Consider the following 26,535-nt stretch of genomic DNA (forward strand, 5'->3'; position numbering starts at 1 on the left):
GTGGATCTCTTGCACCGACTGGAGAGCAGATTTTAAGCCCTAGCTCAACTGAAAAGGTGTCTGTGTCTCCTAAGAGGTGGGGCTAGCACTCCTAATAAATGGTTTCAGCTTTCGGTTGTCTCTAAAGATTAATAACTAGGCTTGAACTACAGTTGCCTGTCCTGAACAACTTTTTGTTGTTGAAGTTTAACTTGACATCCTGCAATCCACAGTAGAATGTGACTTGAACACCAGCAGTATTTAATGCATAGACACCCTTGTTTTTTAAGTCATTGCCTGGCCCTGAAGTTATTGGATAAAGGCCTTGCAGATTATGTTGATCTAGTTCCTAATGAACACAGTTCCACATCACAAAGTTTGACCAGAGGCTATAGAACAACTAAAGAAATGTCACTTGTACTTTGGGTGTTCTACACTTGGGCCAAAGCTATTCAACCTGCACCCTATTTGACAATACTTGCCTAACTGGAAGTTTGTGGAATTGAAAATGTTGAGTTGAACCCTTTTTTTGCCCTCCATCTGTGGGCTCCCAAGTTTGAATCATTGCACTTTTTTTAAACTAAGCTAAAATTAAACTGGATTTTTTATCTTAATGGTACGTGGGTGTCACTGGCTGAGTCAGTATTTATCTCCCATTCCTAACCCCTGTGAGGGGTTAAGAGTCGACTACATTGTGATGGGTCTGAAGTCGCATGTAGGCCAGACCAGATAAGGATAGCAGATTTCCTTCCCTAAAGGACAATGTCTGTGTGACAATCTTTGATTTGGGTTACATACACTCCATCAGACCAGCTTTTTTATTCAGTTTAAATTTCAGCATCTGCCATGGTGAGATTTAAATCAACATGCCCAGAATGATAGCCTGGTGTTCTGAAATAATTGTCTAGTGACACTACTGCCATGCTAGTGCCTCTCTTTCAATCCATATCCAATTGATATACTTAATTCATGTGAAATCTGAGGTAGGACTTGCTCTTTTTTTTAGGCAGGAGTTCCTCAGCAATGCTGAAACCAAACCAAGTTTGCATAGCATTTCCAGCGCACAAACTGACCATTCAACCTCCAACTAGTTTGCCTAGTCTCGCGGTTGTTTCATACTTACTGAAGGTGTTGAGTGCAGATAACCTTCCATTCTGCAGCAACTTCTCCTTTGCCTAGAGTTGGGAATTTATTATCCTTTTTAATCTTGATATTGATTTGTCTCCACAGGCACAGCGTTGGTGGTAGTCTACCTCATCATTATGTCCATGTACTTCTTTGCTCCATCTCCAAGTGGGTGCTGAAATGGAATCCCTGAACTCTTCCCATAAGTTTGAGCAACTCATAGGATTGCTATTGCAGCCAATAAGCCTTCGGACTCTTCCAGGAGTGGGAGCTGTTGCTGTTTTGTGAGTTAGCTCTTCAATGCTGGTGTTTTGGTGGCTGACTTACAGACACAACATAATTTCAAGATCCACTGTCTTACTGTTGTTGAGTTCTCCTACCATGGACCCAACATTTCTCCAGTCTGTCCCCTTGTTTCCACCGTTCTGCGTCTTGGGAGGATAGAAGAGTTTGTTGGAAGAAATCTCTTTTGGAAGAGATTCTGTAAGCCAATCCTCCCTTTTTGAATCATTGCTGACTTGCATATTCCAAGAACGATTTCCTTTTCTGAAGATTACGGTTTGTGATTCTATTAACAGCTGTAGCTCATTTCTGATCTAAATATGGTTTGTTTTGGAAGGACTGAACTTGTACCACAGACTCTGGTTTAAAAATACTTGAAGCTGTGACTTTAGTGCTATACTAGCTTACTAGGTGTATGGTGTTGGAAGCACACTAAAGACAAATGTATTTATAAAGTGAAAATGTTTAAAATAAAATTTGTATCTCCATTTAAAACCTGCAGCTTGACCTCAGTGCTAAAGAATTTCCAAAAGCTTGGCTGTCTTGGTATCTGTTAAGTCCTGTAACAAGACTGTTAATAGTTTACACTGTCCTTGGGTTGGTGTGGACAAGAGCCTGGAATAATTTGCCAAGCATCCTGCTTTTTAATGTTATCCAATACTATTGCAGATCTGGCCATGTAGTTAGCAGATTTGCACCATTCCTTTTTTGAGGTTTTTCTCTTCCTCTTCCTCTTCTTCCTCTTCCTCTTCCTCTTCCTCTTCCTCTTCCTCTTCCTCTTCCTCTTCCCCCTCCCCCTCTCTACCCAATGTAGTTTCCAGATAAGGATTTGATTACAATCATTGGGAATATTCCCTTATTGAATACATTCCAAAGATTAGACAGATGTTGGTCTCTGGAAATTGAGACCTATGTAGAATGAATGGGAAAATGTGGGCTCTGTGGGTGCTCTGACATGACTACAGTGAGACAGTGTACCACTGTCTTCTCCAGGGCAACTGGGGTTGGGAAATGTTGACTCTCTGGGGAATAGACATCCTAAGCTAATTTTTTTATCCTTAAGAAACAAGAGTTGAGGCCCAAAATATGCCTTTATTTTGCATTGAATGGTGGAAAACATTTTTGTGTTCTTGGAACTCATGATAATCTAGTATGTTGAATTGGCTGAGTGCCCATGTGCTTTGAAGTCAACATTTTAAAATCTGCTGAGAGATTGGACGTCTATGAAAAATCACTATTTTCAGTAGTGATCTCTGGATGAAGGTATTGAGGAGAAATGATCTCTAAGTTTGCATATGCGTTTGGACCCAAGATGATTGTTGAAGTTACAGCTGATGTTCAATTCGTAAATAGATCTGTTGGAAGGTTGTCATGTTTAACTTTTTTTTTTAACAAGAAACTGGACTAAAAGATTGCAATGAATATCTTTAGTTTGTGTTTGGTCATGATTTAATGTATCATTTTTCTATGTATAATCACTGGGAAAATTATTGTAACACGAAGTGGTTTATCCTCATGCAAGTGCTTAGTGAAGCTTCAGTTAAAATACTGTCATATTTGACCTCTATCATGATATGTGATAGCTCTCTAGAAAGGATTGAAAAAAAAATTTCAAGAAAACACCAGTTATTGTTGGATCTCTAATTTTAGAAAAGCAGCCTCCACTGGTTTAAAGATCTCGATCATTAACAGATGTTTAAGAATTATCCATTTTCTAATTGGATAGAAGCATGGGTAATTCTTTCAAGTTCCTTTTTTATGAAAGGATATAACTAAGTGGTTTCTCAGGTACTCGTGGAACTTCTGGAATAGGCTGGACTGTGAACAACAAAAAAATTCAACTCTCCTGAAGAAATTAATGTGACAATCAGCTTTGGACAAGATTGATGAACTTGTACTATCAATCAAGGTTTATGATTTCCTGGTTAGTTTGTTATGAAGGAGTTGAGGAATTTTCCAGGTTAATTGTTCCCAATTGACATGGAGGCAAAAGTGGAGAGTCCATGTGGTAATGCACAAGGCAATGCAACTCCAGGAGATAAGCGAGGAGAGCCACTAGTTCTTTTTCTGCCAATTACTTTTGCATCTTGTAATTTTTTTAAATGTAGTCTCCTCAATCTCCTGGCAGCAGTAGATACTGCTGTATTAATCCTAATGCCCAATTGACCACTATTACAAGAAATTTGATTGGTGGTGTATAATCAAAAGATTTGCCACATGAGGAGATAAAAATATCAGTCTGAATACTTAAAGGTTGTTGAACTCATTTTCAATACATCTGGTTTTGGAGTTAATTAATTGAAAAAAAAAAAAAAAAAAAACCTCCATGGTCCAACACTCCAACTAATGTGTTCTAATCTCCTTCATTAGGTGCTTGTTGAATTAAACAGGCCACATTATCTCCAGTTTGGATGTTGATGCTCTTTTATTTCTAATTGAATTTCAAAGTAGTAGTCCTTTTTTAAAAAAGGAGGCACAAGTAGGTGGTCTACTTTTTTTCATTAGCACAGTCCTTTAAGTCAATAATGGGCTGTAAAAGATGGGAATGCAGAGTTTTGAGGGTTGTAGTTATCCTGTTTAAGTCTGCATTAAGTTGGCCAACTTCTTCTGTCTGATAATTCACTAATTGCTTCTTCACCCAACTTCTTACCTTCCTTTTTAAACACTCATGGGAAAAAATAAAGGGAGCTGCTTGATTTTAATCCCCCATCTGACATGCTTTTTGATTTAAATGAGGATGATTACCAGTTAGTGGATATGGGTGTAGGCTGGATAGAAAGATGACCATTGGTAGATGTCTGAGTTATGAATCTCTAATACCCTATACTGCCATATCCTAACAATTCAAATTTAATAAAAATCTCAACTTCATGTTGCATATTGATGCCTATAGTCATTGGCTATTCAGGAAACATCAAAAATGTACTAAAGCCTGAATAATTTAAATGGTTCTTATTGCATACATCTCTACATTTTTGAGGTAGAAAACGAGGAAAGCTACGATGAATATCATACCCTGCATCTCCTACTGCTCTGGAAGTACAGGACATTAGTGAGGCCACTTTTGGGTCTGGTGCCCCTGCTCTGGGAGGGATCTTAGCTAATTGGGAATTGGTGCGGAGAACAGATTTACAAGGATGTTACTTGTACTGGAGTGTTGGAGATATAAGGGGAGGCTGGGACACTTTTTTCCCCCCCTGGAGTGTAGGAGGTTGAGGATTTTGTAAACCTCCAAGGTCCTTCAGGAGGGGTATGGATAAGGTGAATAGTGAAGGTCTTTCCTCTTTTAGGGGAGTTCAAAGCTACAAGGCATAATTTTAAAGTGAAAGACTTTTTAAAAACTCCATAAGGGGCAACTTCACACAAGATGATTCGTATATAGAATGAAGTGGTAGATGCAGGTCCAGTTACAACATTTTAAAAGATATTTGGACAGGTATATGAATAGGAAAGGTTGGCAAATGGGGCTAGTTTAGTTTGGGAAACCTGGTCAGGATGGATGAGGTTGGACTGAAGTCACTCAGCATGAAACAGAACCTAAGTGAACCTCTGAAGAAGGGTCTTGACCCAAAACACCAGCTTTCCTGCTCCTCTGATGATGCTTGGCCTGCTGTATTCATCCAGCTCTACACCACCGTGTTATCTCAGAATCTCCAGCAGCGGCAGTTCCTACTATCTAAGTGAACCTAAAGTATTTTGGCAATAAATTTTGGCTTCAGAAGCCTACTTAAAGTTTAACAATTGATGTGAGCACCTGTCTTCTTTCCCAACCCAGGCTGTTGAGGTAACTTTCTTATATAGCACAGTTGCTGTTTCTAGTGTGGTGATAAGTGTTTTTGTATCCCTACCCAGTGAAAATGATACAACTGCAAAGCTATTTTACTTTTTAACTGTGCAATATCACCACTTGTGCTGGGTCAGGCCCTGATTTTTAAGCAAACTAGGACTTGGAAAAAGCTGGTTTTTTTTTTTGAAAGCAGGGCCTGCTGTTAATAGTGAAGTAAAATTTAAATTGTGAATATTATAGTACAAAAGTAAGATAGGAATGACTATTACTTATCTTAACTGAGTCTTATGGACATCCTTTTTTCAAAAATTTCCATACATTCATTTTTGAAATGGCTTAAGCCACCTTCACTGGATTAGTCATGTCTGCTTTTTGAGCCCTTGCTAAACTCCTCCCACAGTTGAACAACATCAAGACGTAATGGAAATTCATTGCACAGAAGTGCTCATCTGACCTACAATTTAAAAATGGTTTCAATATTGACTCCTTGCTAGTGTTCCCTGTGATTGCTATGTCATGTTGCTTCAAGTCCTAATGTGAAGGTGCAAGTGTTGGACTTGGTGTTGTGACTTTTGCCCTTATCCACCTAGGTTACATATTGCCTCAAACTCTCCATTGCTGCACCTTCCCTTCTATCTAAGTTGCTGGTTCAAGGGTATGGGAGTAGCAGCAATTTGAACATGTTAGAACATCATCTATGCTTGTTTTTGATTAGTATTGGGGAAAGATATTCTGTTTCAAACTTTACAACATAAACACTAACCTACCCCTGACCTCAGCAATCTTTTGGCCCAGAAAATGATACCTGTCTCCTTTGTTACCTAACTAATAGTCAGAACTAGCTTGCTTATTGAGAAAGCAGTAGCCTAGAGTGCTTATATGCAGACACCGATTTGAAAGATGACTTAGAACTCAATTTGTTCAATATATACAATTAGTATTAATGGAAACTTAGTTACATTTGTCACCAAAGCTGGGTTGTGATTAGTTTAGGAAATTACTTCCTTTGATAACTGTTCTAAAGGGAGCACTTGCTACCCCAGTAGTGGGGTGCTGATTAAAGATAGCTCACTTACCATTAACTGAATATGTATCAACCTGGGAACAAGTTAATGAGCTGGTTTCTTCAGACAGGGCAGAAGGAAAAGACTGGTCTTCTGCTTAACTTGTTATTTAAGGTGCACTCCCATCCATTCCCCAAAGGAAACTGTACATAAGACTCCAGGCTTTAATCAAAACAGCTATTAACACAAAGCCTCAAAATAAAATGCATTGTCTGCTGACTCACTTCATCTTTCTGATCCAATTCTGGTGTATAAATCAGTGTCATATTCAGGCATACAACACGCAAGTAGAAATGGATAATGCTTACCTTCACCATAGCTGGGAGGTATTGAGTGGCATTCCTGCTCCTGCCTACACTGCTAAAATGTTTAACTAGGCGTAATACCACACAACCAGTCCATTATAGATGCTAGGAGCTGGATTGTAGATACTAAGCACTTTGAAATTGGTCATAAACATCTTGATGAAAATTCAACAGATTCATCCATGCTTTTATTAACAATTTTACAAAAGATGCAGGGAGAAAGAAAATCTTGCAGTGATTTAAAAGTCAAACCAGGACATGGGGTTAAAAAATAAAGAAAAGGACTGACCAACTTTTCCTTTCAGCCCATCATTTTTTACAATGGGTGTCTTGAGTAAAGCCTTACTTTTGCAAATCATCAGCTTAACTCTTTTTAACAAGAGTTTACAATTCTGAAGATTCAATTAAAAAAAGATAGGCCTCTGTTGAAAAGTGACTATATTTCTTTTACAAAAGCAAAACAAGAACCAGTTTAAATCCTAATCACCAGTCACCTAGAAAACTACAGGCTTATTAAAACAGTTTTGGCATACATTAGGAACCAGCACTGTGCAAGCCCATTCAACTTCCATCATGGCAACTAATGAGATGGTCAGCTGTGTAATATGTACCCTACTGTATTAAATATAATTTTCATTGACAGCTGCAAATTGATTTATAAGCTGCAAACTTCAGTAACCCAGTTGCTCTCAAAACATAATTGCTATGCTATACATTGCTACTACTATTGCCACTTGGCAAATTGATTTAAGTGAAGTGGTTTCAAGAGTTGAACTTGATTGCTGAGGGCTTAGCCAGAGTAAATTGCTGAAAGACAGGAACAGCCTGGTTAAATTGAAAGTGAATGAGCAGATTTCCAAAACAAAATAAGTTGATAATTTCAATTTGAGTCTTGGCACAATGGGGTTGATAATTACACACACTCGGGGAGAGGAGAGAGATGACACTGCCTCACAAAAAGTGAGCAAAGGCTACAATGGGAATTGAGAAAGGGAGACAGGACAATTTACCTGAGCTGGATAGAGGATGAGGTGGCTTGAGTAGGATGCAGGGGTAGTGGTGTAGAGAGGGTCACAAGCTCTATTCCCTACATTCTCGGCTTTGGGTTCTAAAGGAATAGGATCAGGATCAGGTTTCTGTACCCAAACCTCAACCCTACAATCACAACTCCAAATTCCTCTACGAGTAGTGAACCATTGGTTAAATATCTATTCCCTAACCTTTATTTTTGGGGGGGGGGGGGGAAGCAGTAACATTTGCAAACACTAACATAGTTGGGAAAGGGAACCCCAGAAACTGCCAGGGTTTTTTTCAGGTTGTCAACATATCACAACTGGAGTTCTTCTTTGCAGCTGCCATAAAGAGAATAAAATGTCAATGAGAGTCTCCCCTCTTGTAGTCAGATTAAGAATCAGTAAGGGGAAAGTGAGCTTGGGTGGAAAGTAACTTTATTGCTCATGCTGGCATGTTCACTGTCTAAAAAGCCACAAAAATCTTTGCCCATAACAATGTTTGGAACACCTACAGCAATGGCTACAGATTACCTGTTCAACTGACCTGCTGACACTAACCAAAGCCCCATTATAATTACTGACGGGTTAGCTAGAGCCGTGGGTGGAGGGCTCCACAAGCCAAGGCAGTAAGTTGAATGCAACATGAAGTGTTCTTTTCCTTTTATGAACATATGAACAATTATAGCTTTATAAAAAAAATACACAACAGTAAATTGAATCCAAATCAGCATGGCTCAAAAGACAAACACGATCAGGATGGACTCACTGCATGTGTGAAAAGTACTCAGTGATTAAAACAGTATCTTAAGGCAATCACTTGTTTTTGGCTCTTGATACAACAAAGATTTAAATGGGATGGTGAGGCAAAGCAGACAACAACCAAAACAAAAAAGGAAAAAAATGTTTCAGATCTGAAACTGAAACAGAAAATACTGGATATGCACTGCAAGTCTGTCAGAAATTTGAAAAAGGAAAGATTTTAAGGAAAAAGAGGCAGCCGTTTCCCATGAGATCATCAGTCTTGCCAAAACCTACGATTCATGGAAATTGGCTTGTGGGAGGGGGAAAAGAAACTACCTTTTTAATATTGAATTAACTTGGGACTTTAAAAACTGACCAAAAAACTGTTAAGACATGAGGGTGTTACGAGCTAATGAGACACAGTCTGGAAACAGCCCTTTACAGAGACAGGCTGATCTGTATCTCAACTGGAACTACTCCAGTGTCAGGGCAAGCCCACTGAGGGCACAAGTTTTTAAAAAAAAAATCAAAGTGGGCTCCACTTGCCTTTGTGAGGTGGTGGTGGGTGAGGGGGTCAGTCCATGACACAATGCAAGCAAGGAACAGGAGGTCTTTTCAAAAAAAAAAAAACAACAAAGTAACCAAGACATCGAACACTTATGGCAGATAAGGCCTTGGGGAGTATTCTTCCCAGCAGCTTCCTCCAACACTGCCCATCATCCATGTTGCAGAATCCATGTCTGTTTATCTGTCTGTGTCTCTCTCTTTCTACCTCCTTCACTCTGGCAGTCACTTCAATCTCTCCACCAGTCCTTGTGTGAGTCCAAGATTGAGTAGCTGTGTAGTGGAGAACTGTGTTAAGTGTGGGAGACTCTTCAGCAGCCTCTCCCAACAAAGTTCAAAGAGGCTGGGCACCACCAGCCAGATTTTGTAGAGTGAATCAGTCCGTTTGTTCTCATGGATGTTGACTACTCCACCATGTACATACATGCAGCCAGCCTGTAAAACATACATACACAATGCACAGTTAGTAAGGACCTTCAGCTTGTGCAGAACAATTGTGCATTGCCAAATCTAGCATTTCAGTGCAGTTATCATTCAGTACCTGTGTTGTGTTGGGAGAGAACATTTTGCACTTGGCAATACTGTAGTTGAACCAGATTAGCAGCAATGGTGCTTGAAATAGACCAGTGGAGACAGGCATTTTGGAATTATTTTATAGAATATCTGACATTATTTGGGAAGAAAGAGAATAAAGAAACCATAGATTTCTAAGGAATGAGAGTACGTTTCTTCGCTGACCTAATGATACACTGCAGGGATTAGTCTTGGGACTATTGTTATTTATAATTTTTTTTAAAAAAATGACCTAGATGTGAGTGCAAGGCTGGTGGTTGCTGACATTTATGCAACTGCACAGAAGAAAATTGTCCAAGTGGATCTAAATGTTCTGAGGGGAAATATACTGAATTCTGGTAAATGCCTTTTAATTTAGGAAAGTAGAACAGACAGGATTGATACCAAGGTAACACAGTCCCAAGCATCAAATTAAAAATCTGGTCAGAAATGAATGAATCTCACCATCACTGCTTTCTGCTCTCTATAGGTAGGTGGCCAAAGTGAGAAGCAGTAACAAAGAGGTATTAGGTTGAAAAACAGAGCAGAGCATTCTCTTGTATTTTCCTTGCACAAAGCCTGGGCCATGACTAATGAAGCTCAATTATTCATAAATTCAAATGGAAAAGATTCTCAATCTTCTGTGAACATCTGCTATGCCTGGCCAACGACTTGGGTTCAGCAGTGGCTAATTGTAGTTTACAAATAAACAAGCATGGAAAAACATTATTCTGAGCTACTCACTGGGGTTACAGCTGCACAGTGGAAGTAAGCAGGCTCTGGCATTTCCGCAGGCAACTTTGTCCATTGCAAAGTCTGTAAATTGAGCTTCCAGAGGTCCCCAAGTATTATCTCACCGTTATATCCACCACACACATACACATCTGCCAAAAAATAATACAATTTATTGTCATTTTCAGCAAACATACATCAATGTGTATCTGCGCTTTCAATATACTAAAGTCCATTGAGGCACTTCACAGGAGCATCACTAAATAAAGTACGAGACTGAGCCATGAGGAGATATTAGGATGTGACCAAATGTTTGGTCATAGAGGTATGTTTAAGGAGTGGCTTAAAGAATGGAGGGATTGCAAAGAGGTGTATGAAGGCTATTTCAGAGTTTGTGGACCAGGCAACTGAAGACAGTGTCACAAATGGTAGTGATTACATTTCAGGATGCAGTTTAGTTCACTGGATGCTCGATTTACAAATTTTCCAAAGGTCCAGAAATTGAGACATGGGAATATCTGAAGGCAGTAGGCATGGAAAGGCCATGGGGAGATTTAAAAACAAGGATGTAAATTTTATAATCCAGACCTTATTTGACCAGTAGCTAAAGTAAGTCAGCAAGCATTGAAGTGATTGGGGTGAGAACTGGGCAAGAGTTAAACAACAAACAAAAAAGAGATGTGGTTGACTTCAAATCTAGGAAAGGCAGAACGTGAGAGAAGTGTAAAGATTGAGTTGGAATAGTCAAGTCTAGAGGTTACAAAGGCAAAAAGGAGTGTTCCAACAAGTGATGAGCTGAGACAGGGATGATTGGACAATGTTAGAAGTGGAAACAGGCAGAATCTCATTTGTCTCATAAGACTAAGTTCAATTTGAAGTCAAGTGTGACACCAAAGTTGCAGACAAAGTGGCTTAATCTCCAATTGTTCCCAGGGAGAGGGATGAAGTGGATAGTTATGAAATGGAAGTTTGAATGACTAAAAATTTGTTTATCCCTTACTGGATGACTTCCACAATCTCAGGATGAGATTTAATTCAATGCTCGTGTAATGTAGAAGACATGACAGCTAACCTGTGCAAGCAAGTTCCCACAAACAGCAGTATGACAATGACCAGGTCATCAATTTTAGTGATATTTACTGAGGGATGAACACTGGCTACGGCTACATAATCTAGGAAATTCCTCTGATTTTCTTCAAATAGTGAACATCAAGATGACATTGCGGAGCATTTGGACAGTACACTAATATGGCAGTGAGACACAGAATATCTGGAATAGCAAAGTAGGCCTAAAAAGCTGCTCTTTTGTTCCATGACAATTTAAATCCACCATGGACATGGGTCTTGGTTTAATAACTCATTGCAAAGATGGCACCTCAGGCAGTGCAATGGACTTTTATTCTCAAACCTAGATTTCCACGTTCAAGTGTTCAGAAGTTACCCACTGACTCAGAGGTGACAATACTATCCTGAGTCATGAGACAGAAGGAAAGAGCAATAAAACGTTTAATTCAAAGAAACAAAAAGATTTAGGTGACCCATTTATAAAAAAAAAATCTTCTGGTGGTACAGTAAAAATCTGAATGGTGATGACATTGCTCAAAGTTGGATTACTTTATTTTTCATTTTTAGACTTAAATCTGTACAAAGGAAAAACACCTGAACATCAGGGTTTCCCTGTAGAGGAGAAATTTTTTTTAAAAAATAAATAGATATGCAATACAGGACACAATGTCAGGTACAAGATTTAGAACTGAGCTATATACAGTTCTGATGTCAAGCTAAACATTGTTGCAATAATATTTTCTTACCATGCCCAATTTGTACACAGCTATGACACCTTCTGGCTGCAGGAAAACCTACAAGAAAACACAAACCCATTAAAAATATGATTACAGAAAGATCCAAACTGTGAGGATGACTGGGTAAGAAATAAGTGTTTATTGAACTCATGAATGGAAAAGACATATTATTTCTAACAATAAATAAAAGCAAAGTACTGTGGATGCTAGAGATCGTTTTCATTAACAAAGTGTTAGAGACCAGTCTGGCAGCATCTGTAGAGCGAGTTAACATTTCAAATCAAATATGACTTCTTTAGAACCGACAGCATGGAAAAGTGATAGTTTTCACACTGTTGAAAAAGTGGGAAGTAGCAACTGGAATGTGTGGTGAGGGTGAGTCAGAGTCATACAGCGTGGAAACAGACCCTTCGGTCCAACTAGTCCATGCCAACCATAATCCCAAACTAAGTTGTCCCACCTGCATGTGCTTGGCCCATATCCCTTCAAACATTTCATATTCATGTACTTATCGAAATGTCTTTTAAACATTGTAACTGTACCCACATCCACCACTTCCTCTGGAAGTTCATTCCACACAGGCTGCTCTGTATAATCGAGTTGCCCCTCATGTCATTTTTAAAACCTCTCTACTCTCACCTTTAAAATATGCCACCTAGTTTTGAACTCCACCACCCCAGGGAAAAGACACCTGCCATTCACCTTATCCATACATGTCTGATTTGCAAACTTCTATAAAGTCACCCTTCAACCTCCTATGCTCCAGTGAAAAAAGTCCCATCGTATCCAACCTCTCCCCATAACTCAAACCCTCCATTCCTGATAACATGCCAGGAAATCTCTTCTGAACTCTCTCCAGCTTAATAATTTCCTTCCTATAACAGGGCAACAAGAACTGGACAGAGTACTCACAATCCTGAGTACTGTATCTCAGGAAGGATGTGAAAGCTTTCTAAAAAAGGAACAAAAAAATTTGGAGAATGTTTCTCTGTATGACTGGAAACAAAGTTTGTCCTCTTTAGACCACAGAAGGTTCAGCGGAGATTTGATAGAGGTGTTCAAAATCCTGACAGGTTTAGACAAAGGATAGAGAGAAACTGTTGCCATTAATAGAGAGACCAGCAACCAGATTTAAAGTCATTGGCAAAAAAAAAGCTACATGAGATTTTGTTTTAGAAAAGCAACAAATGGTTATATTCTAGGTTCCACAGTCTGAAAGGGTAATAAATACAGATTCAAATCATGATTTTCAAAGATAAATTGGATAGACAGCTGAAGAGAGAAAATTTGCAGTTACACAGGGAACAGACGGGTGAGTAGAATGAGCTAAATTGCTCTTCCTCAGAACAGGCGATGCTTGATGGGCCTAATGCCCTCCCGCCATGCTGTAATCATTCTATTTTAAGTCTTCTTAGGTTCAGCAGTTTGCAAGTTCACGTACGAGAGCTATCACTGATGAGATGGCTGATGGTGCCCAGCATTTGTTAGAACAACAATCAAATCAAGGTGCTGGATGAACACAGCAGGCCAGGCAGCATCAGAGGAGCAGGAAAGTTGATGTTTCGGGTCTGAAGAAGGGTCCCAACCAGAAACGTCAACTTTCCTGCTCCTGATGCTGCCCAGCCTGCTGTGTTCCTCCAGCTCCACACGGTTATCTCTGACTCCAGCACTGGCAGTTCTTACTATCTCAAATCATAGAGGGATTGATTAGAGTTCAGAAAGGAGCAGAAAAAAAAAGGATGGAAACAGGAGGATAAGGATATTAGGAAAAAAAAATCTGGCAATAGACTTTCGAAAATCTCTTTGAAATGCAGAGGGTTCAATGATCCTCTTGGATACATTTTAGGAAATATTTAGCAAAGCAACATATTCTCAACTTACCTGTTCTATCCTGTGGTTTTGTTTGCATTTCCTCCCACGTATTAGTCTCCAGGTTATATGCATGTATCTGAAAATGAAACAAGTCTTGAATTTACATCTTTGTAAATGGAAAAAGAACATGAAAATTAAGGTTATAGAACATCATACTGTGAAATAGGCTTAACGTTTTGAACCTCAAGAGAAAGCCATTCAACCTACTGACTTGTCCCCACAATGTCCCAGCAAAGCATCTAACAAAGCTTTGAACTCATGTAATATCCAAAGTTACTTACTTTAACAAAAAAAAGTAAGGGATGAAATTAATCAAAGTTAGTTATTAGTTTAAATTATCCTATGGACTGGATTACCTTTATTTATATTTGGGATGATTTTGTTCACTTCTGTACATTCTTTTCCAAGCTCAATTTAATTCATTCATGATGCAATTGCATTGTTCATTCTTACAACTTAAAATATTTTACATGTTTATAGAACATTTTAGAAATGTAATTCTAATGTCCTTAAAGTTAAACCCTATATCCACAATGCTACACACATAGGTCATCAGTTGGATCAATATTGCTTCCTATGTAGCAGTTCATTCTAGAGACACACCCACCCCCAGCAGTCCACCTTGAACCTGATGAATGGAATTTTCCACTTATCCCCTCCTTCCAGCCTGGTAATAACAGAGTGTGTTCCCTTCTGCATCATTAGCCCCCACACCCAGCCTGACATCACTCTTGTGAAGTTTGACACTGGATAGAGTCCATCTGACACCCTCTAAGAATCCTTTTTATTTCATCTACAATGTCTTGACGTAACACCGTATAAATCTATTATAACCTCCTATGTGTTTCAGGATCAAGTGATCTCTCCCTACCTTATCCAGTGGATACGTTGTCCATGATGTTCCTCCTCCTAATATGTATATCCTTTGCCCATCATGAGCGATTTCATGTCGGTACCTGAAAACACAAGTAGCCTCAAACATTCTTACTCAGCTGTTCTTCAAACCCAGACCACCCATTGTTCCTTGAAGTTGTGCAGTCAAGTCCAACAGATCCATTACAGCGGTTTTCAAACACAAGAACCTGAATGCAGGCTCCAATGCTACTCCAACTGGCCTCCTGCCGCAGCTCAAAAATCATCCCCCCCAGAATCTTCACTAAGTCTGGTACTTAGGAATTCTCTAGATCAAAATGATTCTCCATACCCACCAATGAGAATTGCCAGGAAATTTGAAGTAAAGGCCTCCATACACACCCATCTTAGATGTCCTCCTGTTTCTCCACCTCACTTGTGTTTCCATATACACCAAGTTCTCCTCTGATAGAGCTTCTCCTTTTCTACCACTTCCTTAGCTTTAGCACTGGCCACCACTTCTTCAGATCCTTCATTCCTGCCCATTTCTCTCCAATTCTGCCCTTTGCTCTCAGAATTTCCTCAACTTCTCAAAATGTAGACAGAGTCCATAGGTCATGTCTCTCAGCACAACTTTATTAAGCTAATTTAGCAGACACTTATACCCATTAGCTTTTTTGTATTAATAAAATCAATTATTTTTGATTTATAGCCTCATTGAGAGTGGTTTCAATCATCCTTAGGTTCACAGTTCTATGTGGCCCATGTACCCTTGTATCTTGACCTAGAAGCCACTAGTCATCCCAGCAAGAGGTATGTTCTATTGTAGAATGTGTCCCAGTGAATGGGTTATTCCACTTTAGAGACCATCCTAATGGAGTGCTGGAAGAATACTTCACTGCAAATGTATGTCATTGTCATTTCTCACTTCTCCTCTTCCATCAACGTGTAAAAACCCATTGTACACTCTCAAAACACAGAGCTCAAAGAATTCAAAGTCTGCTGGGATGGTATATGCAATTCAACACAGGTAAGGATTAAGGCACAACCCTTCTTGCTGTGTGCTTTAATCTCGATGGATACAGTTGTTAACACTGTCCAAACCAGACTGCCCTTTTTAATAAAAACTAACAATTAGGCAAAAAAATTTGTTGCATTCAAAAGCTGCAAAGAATCTGAAGTCACAGCCAACACAATGAGAAGCCCGCTGATATTATTTGATAAAGAGCTGCCCCATTATCAGCTGTGGCTCACCTTTCTTCAGGTAAATCACTAGGAGGGTTATTTGGTTTTAGTTGTATCCACTCCCGAGCTGTAAGATCTAATCGGTGCAAATCTGTGTTGTAAACATAACCAGTCGTCCCACCAAATATGTAAAGGTATCCATTTATGATCACCATCGCCTGGAATGGTCAAAAGCAAAGATACACTGATGAAGAGCTAAGACAAAAGATGGGAATACATTGTCCAAAGTGCAGCTCATGTCTGACATGTGGTTTTGAGTGCTGACTTTGCAGTCCAAGGTTACATCACTATTTTGTATTCCCCAGTCTATGCTGTTTGAATTGCATAAGACTGGAGGTTGAGAGGGCCATTTTGTTTTTTTAGCAATATTGCCTCCACTAGTGGATAACCCCAAATTCAGCACACCAAGAGGTCTTACTGACTGAAGAAAAATGTGAATGCTGTTAAGTTTTAGATATGGGCCCCCCAAGATTCCATGGGTATCGACACAGAGCATTATATAATGCATGAGTTAGATTGATTTGTTAGTTTCAACATGCTTCTAGGGCACAACTTGTTAACAATTATGAACACTAATTTAATCTGTTGACTAACTGTACTTCATTTCTTTTCAGATTCTGTAATACACAATGTCTCAATTGTGTGGTTTTCTAGAAACAGTTAGGAAAATGTCTCGTATAACCAAAGTTTGGACAACACTTGACAAAAAGTGGCAAGCCTCCCCTTTGCTTAATAAAAGCAAGAGTTACTCCCTCCTCAGCAAACTGCTACAATTAGAAATGGTATTTCCAGCAGGTGAAAACCGCTCAAATATTGTATGCAAACGGCCTACATTTTACAGCACTGATGTACAATAACAGGTATAGTTGTGAGATCAGATATTAGTGGGAGTTGGAATTGGAGATTCGGTTCAGGTTCAATTGAAGCAGGATTGAAGAGTGGGTGAATACTTGGACAGGGGCACAAAAGTTCAACGTTTATTTGAATGTCATTCATTCCATCTTTATTTTAAGATTTCCGTTACAAAATCCTAAAAAAATGTCCACACACAGTGAGGTGACTATGTATGTAGGTCCATGTACAATTATGCCTTCCCACCAGTAACAGGTTCTACAGCAATGCAATATGGAAGCTTGCATTGGTGAAATTTTTGATTACTGCATTGCTGTTGAAACTACCTAAGTTTCATGTTTTGACTTCTCCTTGAAGTATCCATCCTGTGATATCCTGCCTCAGTCAATTACCACCTTTTGGACCTCCGACTGAAACATTAGCTGATTTTGTTAGATAGGTTTTGCAGTCAACACTTGAGCCAGTTTTCACCGCTACCCAGAAACGCCAACTTTCAGCAAGGTTCCAAGATAGAAGGTGGATGCATGAATCTTGATCAACTTTACCCACTTCTGCCATCCTTTATAACTAAAAGAAATTAAGGCAGATTGTAGATCCTTCCCAATTACTGTGATATGGTTTCAAACTGGAAATTGGGGCTTGAAGCAGCAGCAAAGGAATGTGTGGAAGTTTGCAAACTTTAAAGTCATGTTTTGCCAGTCTAACTGGAGTGGAGCTAGCTGTGTGTTAACAAGTGAGCCAATTCTTAAATACAGGTGCTACTGTAATGTTGTAATACTGTAATGAGAACAGAAGGGCAAGACCTGAGCTCTGCTGTGCAGAACACAAGTCGTTGTAATAACAAGGTGTAGAGCTGGATGAACACAGCAGGCCAGGCAACATCAGAGAGCAGGAAAGCTGATGTTTTGGGTCTGGACCCTTCTTCAGAAATGTTACAAGTAGTTGTAACGTAGGAAAGCAAGAACAAATCATGCTTCCAACTGCCTCATCACTGTCAAGATATATTTCACTGTGCCAAACCATTGTCAGACTCAAACCAAGATTGAGTAATATATAGAGCATTTATAACTGAAGGGCAACAAAACCAATATCCAAAATTGAAAGTTAAAGTAACTTTAAAAAAAAAAGTACATAGCCCTAATGGAACAAAAACATTTAGGAAACATGGATAGAAATTATGTTATTGAAGAACTTTTAAGAAAATATAGAAAATACACAGCAATATGGAACTGAGGGAATGGATGCGAAGGGCAGGCTGGCAAGCATGACAGCACAGAGAAAAAGAAACAAACAATTGAAAACAAACTCAAAGGATTTTGCCTCTGTCTTATAAGCAGTGATGATAAAAACAAACAAACATTCAGCTCACCACTCACTGATTTTGATTCAAATCACTTGTTTGGTCCAAGTACAGTTTTCCTGCACTCCAGCTCCCTGGCAAAGTGGAATCTGGTTCAGGTCCAGCTGGAAATACTTTCATTGAAATAACTAACTCTACCATTAGTTAAAAGAATCATTTTTAAAATGCTGACAACACAGAAACTGTTTAAAGCAGAATCATCATACTGCATCACATGTTTCAAGATAATAAAGTTTCATCCTTGGTCTGACACATATTCTGGAACTCAAATAGGGCACAGTAATGGATCTTAGTGTTACAGGCAGGTCACTTGCTGGAAAATGCTTATGTGGACAGGAGAGGGATCCCAAGCAGTGCTTTTTACTGTCAAATCACCTCACTATCTAGACTTGTAGTTACACTGAACTTTGTGGGCAAGAGCATATAGGCTGCTTCATAAGGAACCAACCCAGAGCCTAACAAAGCAGCTGAACCATCCAGACCAGGTTGGTGTGATGTTTGATTCCCAATTTGGGAAGAAAGATAACTAATCTCAATTAGGCTGCAATTCAAGTTCTACTGGTATAGAGTCATAGAGCTGTACAGCACCAAAACAGACTCCAGTCCAACTCGTCCATGCTGACCAGATATCCCAAATTACTCTGAAATTCCAGTGGAATTTTGGCAGTGTAATCAATATTGGGTGAGAAAAGTATTGGGTGCAGCTGACAAATTGCCAAGAGATACCAGGGCTGATATCCATCCATCCATCCCAGATTCTAGCAATGAACTAATATCTTCAGATAAGGAAAAAAAGTTAGGGAAAAATCGACAGAGGAAAAAGGGGAAAACACTCAATGTTATGCCTCTTCTTTGGGATGTCATTAGCCATGAAGTTGGGGGGGGGGGGGGGGGGGTGTGGAAAAACATAGAGAGAGAGAGAGAATGCGTGGGCTTTTGGGGGTGCTGCGATAGGGTTGAAGGGTCAATGAAGGGAAGAAGCAAAAAAGTATCACTGTTTCATGCTGAGTTGTCCCCCCCATTGATTCAGAGAGCCAGAGTCTCACTGACCTGCCCATATATGCGGTTGGGTTTCTTCCCTCGACAGTTGAGTAGTGCCCATCGCTTATAATTAATGTTGCACACATGGACATCATTCCCACTGCTCTCACCGAAAGGCACACCAGTGCCTCCAAATACCAGCAAGTTATTACCATGTAAAACAACTGAAAGGAAAAAGGAAAGATTTTTTGTTTGATCAGCATTGCTGCACTAAATTGCAACATTGAAGCCACAAATAAAACTGTACACAACTTCACAGAACAAAAGATTCTATTAATTTGCAACAGTAAGAAATGTTACAATTGCAGAGTGTTGTCAGCACGACCTACACTTGAAACTAGACTATCACAAAAGTAATTATCTTCTAGGGAAAGGAGACTTGCGTGTACCATGCAATTTTGATAACCCAGTTATACCAAGTGTCCGGGTTCTATCTCAGTCTCTTGCATATGTGCCACTGTAAACTTTTGTCCCAATACACCAGACAGGAAAAAAAAAGTGTTGGCTTGTGTGCAAATACAATTTCCCTTGGCCTTGTATCCAACATTCTCTATATGCTTGTTAAAAAATGGCATCTCACTACAAAAACCACCATTCACAGTGGTATATAACTCTTCCACTCCATCCGCCGACCAACCAATTCTCTTGTTCATGATTTCTCTCAATAGTTCTGTATTTGTCTCCAATTCTGCCGTTTGCACACATTACACAATAATTGTGCAGTTTTGATATAATGCTGATTTATTTAGCTCCAAACCCTAGCAGAAAAACAAAACATGATGAGGAGGGAATATTGTTTAAAAAAAAAAGGCCAGCTTTTTACTTAAATTGGTCATGCAATTCCTAAGATACTAAAACTTCAAACTAAATGGGACAGAAAGTAAAGACTGCCTTGTCTTCAGAACATAGGGCTTAGTCACCCTCTGTATAGTTCCCAGGAGAGCCTGTGTTTGCAGAGCAAGGGGTGAGGGAAGGAGGTAGAGTTAAGGCTATTTTAAACAGTTGGTTCCTACATTCCAGATGTGTGAAACTGATGGACAATGAAGTATCAACATACCGAGTGCAGGGACAGGGATATTATAAACCCAACACACTTTTTCAAACAGATGCCAAGCTCCAAAGTAGCTCCAACAGATGGAACCCAAAACGTTTCACTCTTCTGACCATCATACGCCACAGAAACTCTTGAGTGACGATGGTAGCAAAGAAAAAACTTTATTTGTAGTAATGGAAAAAGCAATGAGAAGTGGCGTAACATATACCTGACATAGATGCAAGTTCCCTGGGCATGAACCCCTCTGTACCCACTTGCTGCCAAGTGCCAGAAGCAAAATGGTATCGCCAGAGTTCACGGAAAAGTGGATAGTCTTCATTACCCGGTCCTCCTGACTCCTCGTAGTCAGGGTTATAACCTCCAAACACATAAAGGCTTGAATTATCAGCAACACAACGATGTCCACTTCGAGCAGGTGGAGAAGTGAAGCCTGGAAAGGAAAGTGGAGGAAGATTAGCCAGCTGCAATTACCATGTTACAAAAAAAAAACAGAAGCATGAGAGGATAAAAAATTATTTCTAAGTATGATATCAGAAATGCAGGAATCAGGAAAGGATAAACAGGCTAGATCTCTGTTCTCTTGAAGAAAAGGCTGAGGGGAGTCAGATATTAAAAAAAAAAATCACAAAGCTTCTGATAGTCAGTAAGTGGTTTCCACTTGTGAAAGGAAGAAAAAAAACTAGAGGTCATCTACATAGATGAGTCACCAAAAAATTAAATAGGGATCTGAAGAAACCTCTTTATGCAGAGAGTGTGGCAAGAACATGAAACTTGGTCCTAGAGCAAGTAATTGAAGTGAATGATGTTTAAGGAAATGTGGACAAACATATGATGGAAGGTTAGGATTATATTGTTAGAATTAGATGTTGAAGGATAGGAGGTGGATTGGTTGGACCAACAGCTGGGAAATTTCAGTGGCATTGACCCATTTGACATATTTGAAATGGGTAGTCAGACGTTAAGGCAAGTGAAAACCCTCAAATCAGTACCTGCAAGTGACGTTGATGAAAACTTTTACCTTTATTTTGAATGACTTCTGTTCAATCAGAAGTGGCTCATTTTATTGCAGCAGTTGACTACAATTTTCACTAAAAGTAGAGATGCAAGTTGTGGGTGCATATGCTAGACTATGTAAATCAATTCACCCCTAGGGAATGTCTTACAAAATGCAACCTCCTAGCTTGGGACTGTTGCAATTACAGGGATAACCCTGGGATCCCCAGCTTTAAAAAAACAGACAGATCAGTGACCTATAGAGCAAGATAGTATTATGTAACCCTTTACTCATTACCATACAGTAACAACAATACTGTTTATGCCAATAGCAAGCAAATATGAACAGCAACAGAAAAGCATCTAATGATCACAAAGCATAATTGTAACTTATTATGAAGGAACCAAATATAACTTTGGACTTTGCTTATCGACCGGAGGACAGTATGTGCACCCTTAGGTTTGCATGTACCACCTCTCATTTCCAGTTAACTATTTTGTACATTGATCAATTGTCATAAAGTAAGTTAGAAAAAAGTGCAGGAAAAGCCAGGAAGAATGGACATAGTATGCCACAGAGGTTTTAAAACTAGATCGTAACAGGGTATATAAAAAGGACTGAGGAGAAGTTGAACAAACTGATGTGAACTAAATCTCATGCAGGGGTGTAAAAGTCTGAAACTTTAAGGTTGATCTCTTCAAAAGGTTAATGCTTCCTAACCAGCTGAAGGTTTCCTATTTTTGTTCAGGACTTCCTGACTTGATAACATTTTACCCGTTAATCTGGCTGATAGATTAATCTGAGCTGGAACAGTGCTAGGCATACTGTGATTAGCTACAACTTTCTTCACTGGTGGGAATAGTTACAGCACAGAGGGAGGCTATTCAGCCTGTCATGTGTGCACTGGGTCTCTGCAAAAGCAACTCACCTAGCCCCATTGTGCAGTCTTTTCCTCAAAACCCTGCAAATCTCTCAGATCATTATCCAATTCTCTTTTAAAGACAATGATCAAATCCACCTCTGCTGCACTCAGGAAGTGTATTCCAGATCCTAACAACTAGATGCGCATGAAGGTTTTCTTCATATTACCTCCGGTTCTTTTGAAAATCACTTTGAATCGGTGTCCTCTTATACTTAACCTTTTAACCAATAGGATTAGTTTCTCTCTATCTACTCTACCCAAACCCCTCAAGGATTATCAAGTCTCCTGTCCAATTTCTCTTCTCCAAGAAGAACAACACCAGCTTTTCCCAATCAAGAGCTCTACCTTCACTTTACATTTCACTTCCACCATCTTTTCTCAATGTTTGTTCTCTCCATCCTACCCAGAAATTATGAACTCTGGGATTGAGAATGGCTCTTTAAGAGGTACTTTATCCAGGTGACCATTTATCTGTCGAGGTACCATAATGGATCATATCCTCAACCAATATCTACACAATGCAAACACATAGTAGGGAAAGACTGCATGGGGACTAAAAGATGGAACACTAAATGCTAATGTGGGGACTTAGAAGCTGATTTCATGCTCCTGATGCCACCCTGACTGAGATCATCAATTACCAGTGAATGAAAATTGGGCTATCCTGGTTTGTACTGCTCAGCTGGCTAAAAACACTTAGGGATTGAGGGAATCCTTACCATCAGAAGCAAAGATGCTCATTTGGTCTGGTACACATAATTAATGCCGAGTTTCCCATTAAGTATCAACATAAGTCCAACTAGTTTCACTACAGAAGCTTTGCTCTTTAACCACACATCTTTCCCAAACAACAGGCATCGATAAGTTCACTCCAGCAAATCCTCAGATTATCAAAAGAGTTGAAACATTCAAATCACTAGACAACGTGTTTAAAGTCAAGGAAGCAAGGAGCAAAAAGAGAAGTCAGGTAATATAAAAGTTGTGAAAACAGCCTGAAAGAATGAGTCTTGAAGTAGCTTATAAAATGACCCACGGGTCAATGAGATGAGTTTCTGGAGAACGAAGAAGACTGTAGAAGCTGGTGGAGTTGTGACATGAACATTTTGGATTTAATGACTTTATTTTTCCCCTCCAAACAGCAATTTTTCAACGAGAGATTTTAAGTGAAAGATGAGAACTTGTGTTTTTTCAGGGCTGATTATAAATGACTACTGTTGGTTACAGACTCATAGGGCAACAAAGTGGTTGTAATTTAGATGTCATCAATCTTAGACAGTGCAGCACCCTCAAAGAAAAAAAAACCCAGCAACCTTGGACTGGAAATTGTACTCTTTCAGGTAGCAGCAAAAAGGTTCCATTATCAATTACCAGACTGTTTCCAACTACAATTCAGTTTTGTTACTACACCATTATAGGGTCAATTACTCCAAAACCTTTATCAAAGTTCTAGAAAGCACTGTCTAGATGGTAATGGCAAGCATTGATAAATTTATGGAGTGCTGACTGGCAACGTTGCTTAGAGGGGAGCAGGGTTGGATCTCATCATGAAGCAAAATCAAAGGACTTTCACTTGCACTTAAATCCATTATGCAGGGCTTTTACTTATGGGTGAAAAAGTGTTGCAAAACCTGTCAGGAGCAAGAGAGAAGTATAAAAAGGAAGAGGAAGAAAAAGTGGATTGACAGAAGATAAAGTCTCAGAAACTACACACCGAGATCTGTCAGTCCACCCACCTGTCTTTAAAAACCTGTAAGGGATCCTGAGACTGGGGCAGGGTTGGGCGAAGAGTCTCCTAACGGGAAACCATCTGACCTTCTTCTTAGAGCCTGTCACCACAATTACCAGCAATGAGTCAGTCATGAACAGCAACTCAAACAAAATGGGGTCAAATCACACAAAGAAAAGAGAGGAACCTTGGGCTATACTTTTCTTCAGCCATGAAGGGGGCGAAGAACCCCCATTTTAAATTTAAAATGGACTTTACTCCTGTCCAAAAGCAAAAAATAAACATACCACACTGTTCCTTTCTGTCAGTCTACACACATTTTTATACAGCAAATAAAGATAAACTATTTCCAATGTTGGTAGCAGCAGTAACCACAGAACACAGGTTTAGTGATTGACCAAAGAACCATAGGAGATATGAGGGAATAAAACTTAGGCAGTAAGCTGTTGCAATCTGGAATGTACTACTTAAAAAGGATTATAGAAGCAGATTCAATAATTTGAAATATATTTGGATAAATGTTTCATGGGGAAAAAATTGCAAGGTTAAGTCAAGAGCAAGAGTGGGTGGACTATATGGATAGCCTGTCCGAAGAGGTTCCACAAGTATAATGGACTAAATGGCCTCTTTTTGAACTGCAGGAATCTATGATCTGTTACACGAAATTAAGACAATCAGGACAAATCACTGCTGTTGGAAATTGAAAAAAAAAAAAATTGAAAAAAAATACACACAGACCACAACGTTAGGAGTGTGGCCTGAAGAGATTTTTTTCTGCACTGCTGAAATGTTCTGTTTATACAACCTGATAGGATACTTGCTGTTGGTCAACTGAAACAAAAATGAAAGAAAATGAGGACTGTTGTTAAATCACTAGGCATAAATTCAGGCAGTATCCGGTTATACCATCTCAAAACAAGAAACATTGATTCACTAAGAAATCCATCAATACATTTGTTCATTGAATGGGTTGGTTAGAAAATATCTGAACAAAGACATTATGACACCTCTGGAGCAGATGGGACTTCAATCTGGGCCTCCTGGCTCAGAGGTATGGATGCTACCACTGTTCCACAAACGCTCTTATCATTTACATAGATTCTAATTGACATAATGAAATTCACATGAGCTTTGTAATCTTTCACTAATCCTTTTTAAAATTCATTTTACATACATGCATTTTTGAAAGCATTGCAGAAACAGTAGAACGCTGCTTACAAATACTCAAAACATTGATAATGCATTGGCAAACAAGGCTCCAGCAAAAACAGGATCTATTGGAATTGAAAACATTAGACTAGATCAATGTGGACAGTTTTCTTCAAGGTTAGTGGGGAGTACTGCTTTTGCCACTAACCAAAGTGGTAACATTGATCTTTTAAGTACCTGCAAGCCCCAAAATAAGCACTGGTCTTTCAGCACAGACAAAGCCCTTTTCCTTTAGGACAAAAAAAAAAGTTAATATTACCTTTCCTCCCCCCATCCCCCCCCTCCTTTTCATTCTCTTCCAATTTCATCAATGCTTGCTATACCAAGTACAGTAGCAAGTGGTACTTTCCAGGTGTATGCCAAGCCACCAAGTGTTGAACCAACTACAGTGCCCACTGAAGCTATGCACAATTTTACATTCATGTGCTTCAAGTGCAAGTCACTGAACAGTGATCAGGAAACTAAACGTTTTCCTAACTGAGATGAAGACTAACCATGATGCACTGACTGGTGCTAAATAGCTCACTTGAGTTTTTTTAAAATCATTTTTGGTATGAGCCAAGAGTTGAAGGTGACTTTTTGCACTGTGAGCAGCAGCTTACTTTTTTTTTTTTAAGAAAAGAGAACAAACTGAAGTTTGCTAAATGAGCTTAGGCCTGGAAAATAATTGTAGGTTGAATTTTGTTCCAAGTACTCAATAAACATTTCAACTCTAGACAGGCATTATTCTCAAATAGATAGCAGGTGTTTGAATGTTAACAGCTGCCTGTCTAACAAAGCAAGTGTTGGAAAAAACAGAAACCAAAACTTCAAACTAGGTATGAACTGTGTCTTATCAGAAGGATTGTGGCTGTCAAAGCTACAACAGAGTTTTGATTACTCCCTAGTCATTCTCCCATCAACTTATAACTGAGATTCTATTATCCAACCTTCCAATAAGAATTAAATAGATATTCCCTCGGAGCCTACAGGATTATTGCATTGACCAATGTCTTCAGAAACAAAGCAAGATACAATCCCATTGTGGAAACAGCTTAAGAAAACTGGCCAGTTACATCTCATTTTCCTTTTGTTTTATCTCTTAACTGTGTCTGTCTTTATGAGACAGGGGGCTAGAATCAAAAAGGCTGGGTTTATATCATAGACATTAATTAAGATTACCTGCTGCTTAAAATTTTGCTCTGCTAAACATTAACAAATTGCTAATTATTTTGGTTAAGCTATAAAGTTGGTCTCTTGTATTGGTTATCCAAGAAACCAGGTTAGGACACACAGGGTAACTTTAAGGGTTAATGAATATTTTAATTTCACTGTGTTGCAAATACAGGTGAGGCTGAGGAGATAGTAGGAACTCCAAATGCTGGAGAATCTGAGATAACAAGGTGTAGAGCTGGATGAACACAACAGGCCAAGCAGCATCAGAGGAGCAGGAAGGCTGACGTTTCAGGCCTAGACCCTTCAG

The 26,535-nt window shown here is 39.2% G+C and overlaps 2 protein-coding genes across 6 annotated transcripts in view; one reads left to right on the top strand and one right to left on the bottom strand.

Moving 5' to 3' along the window:
- Positions 1 to 1,881, top strand: part of cax1 (cation/H+ exchanger protein 1) — a 48,436-nt gene extending 46,555 nt beyond the window's left edge. Inside the window, exon 19 of the mRNA XM_048610073.1 lies at positions 1,210 to 1,881. Within this exon, the coding sequence (XP_048466030.1) occupies positions 1,210 to 1,283 (74 nt within the window). The 3' untranslated portion in view covers positions 1,284 to 1,881. The remainder of the gene's footprint in view (positions 1 to 1,209) is intronic.
- Positions 1,882 to 6,702: 4,821 nt separating this feature from the next.
- klhdc10 (kelch domain containing 10) overlaps positions 6,703 to 26,535 on the bottom strand; it is a 29,978-nt gene continuing 10,145 nt past the window's right edge. For 2 of the 5 annotated variants that reach the window (XM_048610213.1, XM_020516507.2), the window contains exons 2-10: positions 23,872 to 23,964; positions 20,431 to 20,652; positions 19,178 to 19,332; positions 15,925 to 16,073; positions 14,690 to 14,774; positions 13,828 to 13,894; positions 11,956 to 12,003; positions 10,157 to 10,296; positions 6,703 to 9,295 (exon numbers count right to left, since the gene is read on the bottom strand). In XM_048610213.1, coding sequence (XP_048466170.1) covers positions 9,086 to 9,295; positions 10,157 to 10,296; positions 11,956 to 12,003; positions 13,828 to 13,894; positions 14,690 to 14,774; positions 15,925 to 16,073; positions 19,178 to 19,332; positions 20,431 to 20,652; positions 23,872 to 23,964 — 1,169 coding nt within the window. In that variant the 3' untranslated portion in view covers positions 6,703 to 9,085. Of the gene's footprint in view, positions 9,305 to 10,156; positions 10,297 to 11,955; positions 12,004 to 13,827; positions 13,895 to 14,689; positions 14,775 to 15,924; positions 16,074 to 19,177; positions 19,333 to 20,430; positions 20,653 to 23,871; positions 23,965 to 26,535 lie in introns of all 5 variants that reach the window. The other 3 variants (XM_048610214.1, XM_048610215.1, XM_020516508.2) reach the window with 3 other exon arrangements.

Source organism: Rhincodon typus, chromosome 22 (genome assembly GCF_021869965.1).
Source record: "Rhincodon typus isolate 14 chromosome 22, sRhiTyp1.1, whole genome shotgun sequence".
NCBI classification, from domain to species: domain Eukaryota; kingdom Metazoa; phylum Chordata; class Chondrichthyes; order Orectolobiformes; family Rhincodontidae; genus Rhincodon; species Rhincodon typus.